At 34.4% G+C, this 12099-nt stretch overlaps 1 protein-coding gene across 1 annotated transcript in view; it reads right to left on the bottom strand.

Annotated features, from left to right (window-relative positions):
• Positions 1 to 504: 504 nt before the first annotated feature.
• The window catches only part of LOC129000454 (chromosome-associated kinesin KIF4A-like), a 61528-nt gene continuing 49933 nt past the window's right edge, over positions 505 to 12099 (bottom strand). The window contains exons 13-20 of the mRNA XM_054427418.1: positions 10528 to 12072; positions 9823 to 9904; positions 9052 to 9138; positions 7056 to 7154; positions 4107 to 4250; positions 1914 to 1998; positions 881 to 1009; positions 505 to 590 (exon numbers count right to left, since the gene is read on the bottom strand). Coding sequence (XP_054283393.1) covers positions 505 to 590; positions 881 to 1009; positions 1914 to 1998; positions 4107 to 4250; positions 7056 to 7154; positions 9052 to 9138; positions 9823 to 9904; positions 10528 to 12072 — 2257 coding nt within the window. The remainder of the gene's footprint in view (positions 591 to 880; positions 1010 to 1913; positions 1999 to 4106; positions 4251 to 7055; positions 7155 to 9051; positions 9139 to 9822; positions 9905 to 10527; positions 12073 to 12099) is intronic.

Below are 12099 nucleotides of genomic sequence, written 5' to 3'. Positions count from 1 at the left end.
TGAATTTGAAATTTGTGTACATTAGAGGTTTTGTACACAATAAAAATGATAAACTAACAATAAATTACACAGACATAAGCTAATAAATCTCATTGTGGCATAGAAAAATAGCATTACATTAGCTAAATAGTAAAACCAAAAAGAGCACAAAAATTACACCATCAATACCACTGTAGAAAAATCTCAGTAGTCCAAATAAATGAATGAAACATTTCAAAAAGGCCTTAAGACTATACGTACATTTATACTCGAATATACCGAATTTTGATAGTTAGCTTACTTTAAATAACAGTAATATAACTTGGAACATCAAATTTGGAAAATTACAATGTTTTTAAGGCAGTATTGAGTACAAAATTAGCAGCTTGTTTCTTAAAATTTGGATGAATCACATTTTTCTTTTACAAAACTAACCATTTAGAACTACTTCACTTATAAGAAAATACTAGGCCTATCAGAATAGTTCCAGTCCTATATTTTACACTCGTTACAATGCCCTCTGTATCATAGCCTGCGTCGTGTGTTTGGCTGTTGAGATTTAACAGGAGATGACAGTCCCAGCTGACTGCTAAGCTGTTTGACAGCCTTACCTAGAATAACAATAAGGATTTGCTGCTTTAGTCAATCTACAATAGAGAATTTCAACTGCACGCTTAAAACTTGTGCCATGGCTATGTACATTTTGCCATTCCAACAAGAATTCAGATTTACTTCCGAACCAGTAGAACATAAAACATATAAACTGAAGACCGTTAATATTTTTTCATAAAAATAAACCTTACGGGCTCTGTATCGTCAGCAGAAGCTTCCATACCAATAAAACATCATGTACTCCAGCTGAATTTCCCCATTAACATATGCCATACAGTAAACTACTTGCCTAGAGATGTGACAGCAGACAACGCCTCGTGTTTGTCCTCTATGTTGACTAGCTGCTCTAGAGCCATGATCCTACTTCTTAAACTGTCAACCTCCTGCTCTATACACGGTTTCTTGTTGTTTTGTGGAACTGGACATAAAAATGAATAAGATTGAAATCATAGGAGACAGAATGCAAGTGGGTAATAACATGCAAAACTGTATATTACACAAGCCTATCTATGACAATTCCTTGAATGAATTGGATAAAAAACATGTTTGTTTGAAATTGCATATGCATTTACTACAGTATTTGACGATTCTCGGCAGGGACTCTACTAGAGGTTATGGAACACTCCTAGGTTATGGTTGGAGGCGAACCAGAGGTCCTGCCCAATTGATTTAGGTTGTTTATGAACCTAAAAACATCACTTTTAAATGCTGGATTTGTGGATTTAAAAATTCCTACAAGAGGTATGCGAGTCTTAGTTTTGCACTATTTGATCCATCTCCAGCTATTTTGATAACCTTGTGATCATTTACAGTGCTTGTGGAGACTTCATCCTTGTTTCCCGCAATCGCTGTGACAATGTATATTTTCAATCCCACCATCTTCGCAGACACTTTCTGTGTTCGCTATAACATTACGAGAATGAAAGCTAGGCTCGGCTTGATTTTATCTGACTTGGACCTTAGTCACTGAAGTTTTTAGACTATACTCAGCTCGGCTTGACAATCTATAATTTAGTTTCTATAATTTACATCTAAATTATCTAAATTATTATTATTGATATTGTGACTTTCGTATACCAATCTCATCGAATTTTCTATTTTCCACTCTTGTAGGCTAGCACCCAGAACAGTCTCACTCTCCTTGCTAAGCCATCTGTCAATTGATGAGCCAGCTGTCAACTGATCAATTCCTAGATTGAGCTAATGAAGAAAAACAATTTGATGTTTGGTTAGCTCTTTCTTTCTATACCAAGCTTTGTAACCTGAAAAGAAATTAATTTTGAAACATGTTATCTTATCTAGAGGAACGGTCAGTGTCTTACCTGGTTCGAGAGGAAGTGGTTTAGGGTCTTGTGAGTTCTGCATCCATGTGGCACTATGAAATAGTTTGTGCCCTCTGGTCTTTGACTGAAATACACCGCCTTAATGTTAATAAATCGTCTTAGAATTATGTGTTTTGATACGGTTGTGGTGTCAATTTAATTTAGCCACAGCTGCTATTAGATGTTTACTTTATGTTAATATTTAGTATGCTACAACTCAAAAATATTTTTATTTTGTTTATGTCATGATTTACCACAGTTCTTTATTTGTTTGTTAATCAAATAAAATACCCATGCATTAATAGTGGTGAAATTATTTATAGAATTAAACATTACTTTATATTGGTGACCCCGAACGACGACAACAAGAACGACATTCCTTCCTCAATATTACCAATGTTGCTAGAAGAAATGGAAGCTTAATTGATGAATCTACGAGAGCAACAAAATGAACTCTCCACCAACATTCAGCAATGCAACAATTCTGATAATGTATCTGTTCATCGAGTTGCAGTCAACCATTCTGAGCCGATCGACCTAGTCTATGGTTTGCTCAGGTAGGTTCCCAGTTCGCTGTCTCAGGCATCACGAGCGATGCCACTTGGTTCCACTACGTCGTTTCTCAGCTTGAAATACGTTATGCAGTGGAGGAATTAAAAATCCACCAGCATGGAATCTTTACGCAGTACTTTGTTTGAAACTATTTGAGAGGCTGTCTACTAGTAAAGAACAACGCATTCCGCAGTTAATGACTGACGAGGAGTTGGAGATCGCAAGCCATCGCAGTTCTTCCATTGTCTAGGTACTAGAGTGTCTAGTTTGTTTCCATTTTAAAATTCAAGACTAATTCTAGATTTTTTAAGACTAGTTTTTTCAACAATTTAGTGAGTGTCGATACCAAAATGTATCAATTCTCAATACTGATACCAATTTTTATAGTTTAATCAAATTTTCTAAATAATTTGGTTATACTACACACACCCCTGTCTTTATGCCATAAAATATTGTTATGATAATATGGTGTTTTCAAGTTAAGACAAAATGCAACAATGAACAATTCTAATTAGCCAATTAGGGGTTTTATTTTATTATGAAATCTTCCACTTACACCATCACTGACTGCCGCGGTAACGGTAACGTCATCCGCGATCGTGGCAAAATTATTAACATTTCCCGCTGCCGTGTAGACATCATCGTCTCTCGCGGTCACGAAAACGTCATTGTCGTCGTCCACAATTGCGGCAAAATCATGAAAATTTCCCGCGATTCCGGAAAAGTCATCATCTTCGTCCGAAATCGCAGCAAAATCATGAACATTTCCTACAGCCGTTTCCCAGACATCATCGTCGTTTCCCGCGATACCAGAAACATCATCGTCCGCGATCAAAGCAAAATCGTGAACATCTCCTGCGGCCAAGTAGACATCATCATCATTGACTTTCGCAGTCACACATATGTGATCGTCGTCTTGCGCAATCATGGCAAAATCATGAAAATTTCCAACTTTGATATCAAAATAATCCCGACTTTTTAAGACCATTTTGAAATTCAATACTAATTCCCGACTTTCCCGTTTATCCCGACTACTAGACACCCTGACGTACTCTGATCAGTCCAGCCTATTTCTACAGGACAACATCCTTCGAGAACTGTCCATCACTTAACACAGTCTTCTACAGGGTATTAAAAAAAATCATAATTTTCTGTTACCAGGCAAAATAAGGCAAAGCAAATCAGGGCATAATTTTGCCTTATTTTGCGACTAACAATTGTGATATTTCAACTATTTATATAATTAAATCTGATTGAACTTAGTGTTGTTTGATAGAAAATTTTAAATTCTTAACAAAACATGTTCTGGACATTTTTTCATAAAATCAGTAAATTTGTAGTTATATAAATTATAAAATGTAAATGTCTCCCATTTCAAAATTCCAAATGATCTAGTTAGTTTTTTCAACATACTTCTATCTTATATTACTAACCATGTTATTACCATGTTTCATAAAGATCTGTTGGAAAAATTTAAGGATAAAAATGTTTAGGTAACAAATACAAAATGGAAGATTGGTTAACACAAATGTCTATCACACTTAGTAGGCCTACAGATAAAACATTTTCACTCCACCATTTGGTTAGCCATGGCTACTGTGATGATGTTATCACCATTATATATTTTCACTGGTCACTCACCAGGATTGTATCCTTCATCTCTCGTAGCCAACCCAGAAACACATCCTGAGGCCAACGGACAGAACTCATCGTCCTCTGATCCCACACTCGGACATTGACGTCAAACCAGCTGTGAGTCGTCACTTCCGGCTCCAGCTGAAACACCTGCGATGGGAAATACTAGTCAATACTGCAACAATACTGTTACTTTTGTCACCTATTACTTAATCTTCCAGTACTTTTCAGCTAGTCATTCTAACGCAGGGTTACTTTTACCTGTTATACTGGTTATCAGTTGTTCCTCAGCAAGACTTACAGTTATTATTTAAAGATGCTCGCTGTTTATGGGAAGATACTATCGGCGTTATTCCTGGGATAACTTTTTTTGAAATACCAGCAGCATCCGTAAGTACCTGTTTTTAAGTTTTTGACTCTTTGAGTTGTGATATTTGTTTGACTTGCATGTGTAATTAGACCTTGCATCTTTTATTGTGAACTGTGTCTGTAGCATTGTGAATATAGTACAAATTACTTATTTATTTATTATTAATTTACGTATTTAATTATTTCTTGTAGAACTGTTCAGAATTTGGTAGAAGCATGTTGATTGGATCTGTAGAGCTTTGTGTTTTTTCCTACAGAATGTGTAACTTAACTGACGATTCCAAATGCATGTATTGTTCAAAGGAAAATAAATACAGTAGACTCCCTCTAGTTCGGCCACCTCGGGACCGGACCACTGGCCGGACTACAAAACGGCCAGACTAACCGGAGGTAGTGCATTTTACATAAACAAAATACAAATAATATTGTTGCGCAATTGTGATATGTTAAGTCATTAACCTTGGTTCAGTAATCAAAACTATAACGTTTAAAATCACACTTACTTAAGCAAAACAAAAATTACACAACACTGTACGTACAGCAATAAATCACGTAAAGAACAGAACAATAGACAGTCTAGTACTGCAAGCTACTACTAGGCCTACCGTAGTCAGCATAGGCCACTACTACATATTGTTTCAGAACATTAAGAATGTCGATAAAAACATTATATAGGCCTAACTCATAAAATCATAGTACATAGTCATAAAGATAATAACAACAGTCGTAAAATAGGATAAAGATAGAAATGGATGATGTAAAACACTACTTATTCTTTCTTCTTTGTTCTTCTATTCTTTCTTTGGTTTCTCTTCATCAACACATTAAACTAGTTGCCATGGTTACTAATCACCCAATCACAAACTGTTGTGAGATAGCAAGCGCACATCAGACATCAGTTGTGTAAAGAGCAAGAGCAGATGATTGTCAGTGCAAGCGGATAGCTTGACCTTGAAGCTAACGATGGCTATTTCTTTGTTTTGTTTTAATTTATTTTTGTCAAATAAACCGTGGTGTTTCAAAAACAATAATGGGGGAACCTACCACATAAAAAAATGGTCCGAAGTATTTAATATACACTGCATTACAACATATTAAACTGAAGAAAAACTATTTATAAAAATGTTCTTGGTATTTTTGAGGTTATGTAACATAGTTTTACGTAGGTAATATGCAATAATTCACCCATAGAAGCACCCGTCAACTAAACTGACATGAATTGTTTACTACTATGGCCGGAAACTAAACATTCAAGTTGAATCCTGTCGAAGGTCATTCGCCCGTGACGATATAACTTGTCCTCCTGAGACCGGGCCGGACCATCCGGCGGCCGATCCAACCGAAGCCGAACTAGAGGGAGTCTACTGTATTCTTATTCTTATTTTGCAACTTCTCCTGCCTAGTAGTAAGGCATCTTGAGATCAAGCTATTTTTTTCAGTGCTTCTTTATCTTTAATTCTTCTCATTTCTATTGCAATCTTGTTGAATAATTTTGCACGGTTGTGTGTTATTGGAGATAAACTCATTAGTCATTACACATGAATATTGGTACGTTACAGTTTTCACAAATTAATCGAGTTATCACGTTCACAGATGCAAACAAGCAGTATATACAAATTTTAACAAATGGAATATTTAGTCCCAGGTCTAGGTCTTACCATGCCACATACGGTAATAGCTTATTCCTTATATGAGAAGTTTGATGAAAGGGCTTTTGACACAAAGTAAAATTTACACAAATCGAATAAGTCATAATTTCCGATGACTTTAAAAGTGTTAACTCAAAGATTATGGAAATACTCACGATGTACATAACTAACATTTCATTATAATCAACATTTATTGTAAATATTTTGTATAATTTTTCAATAGCTGATCTGGTTTTTTAGCGTTTTCTACAAATGTTTCCCACTCATAGCCGTTTGTTCATAATAACAATTATAAATAATTTAAAAAACCCCTATTGTTTCTATAGTTTCAAAAATGTAAGGTCAGTTTGCAAATTTACACACCTAGACAAACATTTTGGTATATAATATGTGGGGTTAAATCTTAAAACAAAAAAGCCTTAGGGGATATTGTTCAAAAAGTGTAATTTAGCGTATATTAATAACAGGATGTCCACAGAAAATTTTTCATTAATTTCCACGACTTTCCATGACTATCCATGACCATTTACCATTGATTTTCATGACTCACGAACTTTACTCGATAATTATAATATAACATACACACACGAATAATACTGCCTGGAAAAGTTATTTCACAGAAATACTGAAATATGTATTAACAGATGAAAATGGAGTACAATTAGGCACAACAATGAACTAATACAAACTCAAAACTCATAAACTAATTCAACTATAATAAATTGAATTGTCATACATTTGTTAAAATTCTTACTCTAGTTGGGGTTACGGCTGACTAGAGCATTGAAAAGTCCCCTCAAATCCATCCATCATTGGGGATTTCTATGACTTTCAATGACCACAATTTTTTCCATGCCTTTCCATGACTATCCCTGACTTTCCAAAATGTGGACACCCTGAATAATATAAATTAAACCAATCATAGCTTTAAAATTACCCAAGGTATTTTGAGTCTGGAACAAATGTCCTCAGCATCTTTGAGTGACTGATGAATCTCTTCTGCCTTCAGCACAAAGCTGCATCTTGCACTTCGATTCTAAAAAAAAATTGTATAAAAAAGTTAGATTCATCCTACATTTTATAATAGCTAGATCAGTATGAAAAATTAGCTTTAATGTTTTTGTAAAGTTAGAGTGGATAATATTCAGTTAATTTAGATTATAAGTCATTTTATAACTAGTTTTCCCGTTAAAAACATTCATAATGGAATACAAATAATGAATGTTTAGCTACAAATGCAGTCACCACTCATGCTTAACAATGATAAATTTACCATATTAAATGAATTCATATTCTACATAAGTTACCGAGCTACATTCAGGTTTTGTATCGTCTAGAAATAAAATTATCACAACATGATTTATATTTTGGAACACACTGAACACTGGTTATGTTTCTTCAATAGAGGGATGGGATAGTGAAACGGTTGAAGCTTATGTTTGTTTTAATTCACAACAGGTTATAATCATCGAGTACCAGGGGACCGAGCATTGCTCTTGGTGTTTGTAGGAGATATTAAAAATATAAAAATAGGCCTACATATGTACAGTTTCCATCATATTATAAAATACAGTCTTAAATTATGTATAAAATAAAACAAATTATATAACATCATTTTATCATGCTCACGTATTGGTGCTATTTGCGCAACATTTTGTGCATGGCCCTGTCGTCTCAAGTCATTGAAAATCATTGTAGGCCTAAATAAACTCGCATTACTGACACAGTAAAAAATTCTAAAATAAAAATTCTGCAATTAAAATTAGTATCATTACAGTATTGTCATTTTTAAATCTGGGCCATTGTATAAGAATTAATGTTATATAATAGTTATCACATTTTAAGTTTATTGGCCTATATTTGACAAAGGTATCCCTGGGATCGTCAAACAACCGCCCATTCTGGTGGTGCATCGTCATAAACTAAAGAACGTCCTTGGGTATACCTCAATACTTTTGTTTAGCATTAGTGTATTATTTTGTGTGGTATAGTATTCTATGACTTTGAACAGTCGTAAAATTATCCCATTGTTTAGTGAAAAGTGTATTATATTTAACCAATGCTAAATGGTATTTAGGGGAATGTCCTTTTCTTTTGAACTTTATTTAGTAATTTGCCACTGTACTGTAGATGGTTTGAAACAAGCATATGTTTCAATTCATGTATTTACATTTTTGTAAAACTGTCATTGGTACCTAGCTTTCCATAAGACCAATGTTAAATATATTGAAATTTCATTTAAAGTTTTTAACGAAAAACAAATTTGTTCAGAACAGTGGCTAACATGAATATTGTTTTTAGCCTGTAACTAAGAGATATTCCTAACAATTTAGAGGAAATCGTAGGAGCCGTTTTTGAAATCATTATCCGCAAACGTTACTCGTATTATAGTATAGATTACTGGTTACTGCTAAGCACATCAAAAAGAATTTTAAAAGAAAGAATCAGTTGATCATAATACAATGGCCGTCTGTAAATTAAGGTCTTCATCAAGCTCCCATCAGGGCTAGTTCCAAATTGAGGACAACGTTGTGTTCCTTACTTCATTCACTACTATTTTAGCCGACGATTACTCTCAGAGTATTTGAAAACGCAGAAAGTTGATGCTACTGCAAAGTATGAATTATATTCTGTTCTGTGATTTGATTTCTGTAGGAAAGGGGTCGACCACTTTTGCTGGGCAGTGGGTGTTTATCAGTTTGAAACGAGACAGTGAATGAATTCGAGGAAACTTTGCTTGCTGATCGGTGTGTTTAAGATTACCAGGCATCGTGATCCGAATGCAGAATCACTGCTTCAAGATAAATTAATGACAGCAGTCGGCCAACATGATGGAAAACAGTGTGCAAATTTTTAAGACCACCTAAAATCTCCCTCCACAAGCCAAAAACCTAATCAATGAAGTAATGTCAAACAGAGTTATAATTACTTACAGACTTCGAATGCTGAGCAATAGAACGTCTAATCACTTTACTTGGTGTCTCCCAATTCTCTTTATCATCTTCAATTTGACTGGAACTCTGTTGTATAGGACAAATTAAAAACTTAAACTAAATCAAAACCTTGATGAGAATAATCAAATTAATTTAAGAAAAAAACAGAAAATAATGAATTGAAATTGATATTTCCATGCTATTCCAAATCAACATGCATGCTATTACATCAACATCGACACCCGACAATCGTGTTCATAGCATATTCCCAAAACATTGAAATGCATAGCAGCTAGCAGCCAGATGTGCATGCTCAAGACCCATTGTTTTTATCTAAGAAAAATCCCATAATGTTATTTCAACATGTGTGTAAACTTACCACTCTTTGTAATCTTATGCTACGCAATCACTTTTTTCAGAAAGCACATGCCACCAACCCATGGTTCTAAAGCCCTTGGCAATAATATGATAAAAAAATACCAAGGGCATATATTATAAAATGAAGCTAAAATGCTTAAAGAGCTATAAAAGGTGCTAATAACTCAAAAACTTGAATAACGGTCTAACACTTATACCTCCTTCTCATACAGAAATTTTTGTCCGCATAAGTGTTTTGAAATTGAAAAAGAAGACAACTTAAATAAAATAACACCATGGAAAAATTCTATGAAATATTTTATTTTAATTCCTTGAATTATGCTTGACAACACAGAGAAAAGTAATTTGTCTCAACAGACTTGCATGGGAACTAACAGCAACAACAAATCGTACCTTTGAGAGAGCAAGTTTCCGATCTTGCTGGGACAGCTGTTCTTGTAGTTGAGTACACAGGGACTCACTTGACTCTTTCGCCCTGAGAAACAAAACAAACACTTGTCAATATGGTGTTTTAGAATTTAATACACTTAATTTGAAGCCTAACGATTGGTCAACCCTTTTTATTTAATTATTTCCCTCCTAAAATGTTTATTTTCTGTGCATCTTTTCTCTGACTGAAATATACCATCGAAGAGACACAGAGTAAAATATAGAGTAATACAGTATATGGTTTGGAATGATATTAATTTAATCTTAGGTTTTACTTTCTATAGGAACGCAGTAATAGCATTACAAACTCTGTAGTTTATCACAAATGAGTAGGATTTACATTAGATAAACTAGATGGGACAACAAAACTTTTTCAAAGAAAATTCTCAAGAAAATTTTCAAATTGACAAACCCCTAATAGACTGCCTCCATGGGATTGTTTGGTTAAAATGCTGTACTATACACCACATTGTTGACTAGAGTGTGCATAAATTGTGTCCCTGCACTAGTTTATTACTAGATTACTACTTATGAATCATAGTGCAAGCAGATACGGGATTATCTATCCGGATTTACTTTCAATTGTAACTTCTGTTGTAATACTAGACTCTAAGTCTTAAGGTATGTGCAAAGAGAGTTATATGAGACGAGAAGTGTTCAGCAACTTACCTCACAGAAGCTCTAAGTTGATTTTTCACCTCTAAAAGTTCTTTTGTGAGAGAAATGACCTGTTGCTCCATAGACGATATCCGTTTTTCATCCTCAACTTTCTTCTTTTTCAATTTTGAATTCTCATCTTTCACAGATCTCAGCTGGCTTTCTAAGTACACTACATCTTGATAACTGTGTTTAATATTCTTCTTATCCTCTAATTCACCCTTCAAAGCAGATAATTCATCTTCTAAACTTTGGATTGTTTCGACGTACTGATTGACTTCTTCTTTGTGCGTTTTTATCAGCTTGTCTTTTTCATCAATGTACTGGCTGATTTCTGCCTCGTGTTTTCTTGTGAGATTGCTGTTCTCATCAGCATACTTTTCAACTGCGTAGAACAGACCGTCAATTTTCTCCTTATACTTATTGTGGTCTGATTGAGCTACCGACTGCAAAGTTCGCACTTCCTTCTCAAGTTCACTGATGCGGTTTTCACATTGAATGTGGACATTCATCGATCTTGCAACAGCAACGGCCTTTCTCAAAGTGTCTAATTTCTCTTCACATTCAGTATGGCTTGCTGTCTTAGACAATTGCATGAGCTCTTTCTTCAAGGAAAGGATTTCTTTGTGGCTTCTTTCCTTGACTGTTTCTAGCTTGGAATTTTCTTCTTTAAATTTGATAATTTCATCTTGTAAGTCTGATAAAATTTTTTCTGATTCCGTCAAAGAGCTTTTCAATTTTTCAATTACTTTATCACATTTTCCATGGTCAGCAAACTGTTTTAATTCGTTTATTGTTTCCTTCAAAGTGCTGATTTCTTTTTCACAACCTTCATGATTGGATTGAGTTGTCATTTCGGTACATTTTTTCTCTAAAGTTTGAGATATTTCCTGATATTGACGAGTAAACCTTTCTGCCTCACACAGGGCTGTCTGCAACATCAGTATTTGGCTGTCACAATGGTTATGATTGAAGTTATTCTTTATTTCTAACATATTGTTTTTCATCTCACTAATGTCTCTTTCATAATTATGATTTTTCTCCGAGCATTCACAAAGATCTTCTTTCAGTTTATTGGTCTCAGCTTTTAGCTGCTTATTTTCCTTTTGATTCTCTTCCAACTCATTCTCAAGCCGACATAATTCTTCTTTGTTACGGTTGTACCTTTCATTTAAATCTTCCAATGTGCCTTTCAACTGCCTTATTTGTATCTCATATTCATACTTATCTTCATTTACCTCCGAACAATCTTTTTTCAATTCCTTGATTTCTCTGTCTAATTTCTTGTTACGATTTTCAGTCAGAGCTAACTCATTTTCCAAATCTTGAATCTTCTGATTACAATATTCGTGAAAGTCAATGACTTTAGTTTTTTCCCATTCCTTTTCCAATTTTAAAATTTCTTTCTCACTTTGATCACAGAAGATTTTAGCTTTGGCCAGTTCTTTAGTAGTCCGATCGAGATGTTCTTGAAGTGTAAGTAGTTTTTGATCACATTCTTTATGATCTACTGACCGATTATCTTCTTTCAACCTTTGAACTTCCTGTTTTAGTTCTCTGAAACAAACAAGATTTCCAACATTA

Source organism: Macrosteles quadrilineatus, unplaced genomic scaffold (genome assembly GCF_028750875.1).
Source record: "Macrosteles quadrilineatus isolate MER2022 unplaced genomic scaffold, UCM_ALF_1.0 Scaffold_8__2_contigs__length_117827958, whole genome shotgun sequence".
Taxonomy (NCBI): Eukaryota; Metazoa; Arthropoda; class Insecta; order Hemiptera; family Cicadellidae; genus Macrosteles; species Macrosteles quadrilineatus.
The sequence above is the reverse complement of the archived record's forward strand: the minus strand, read 5'-3'. Positions and strand labels throughout refer to the sequence as shown.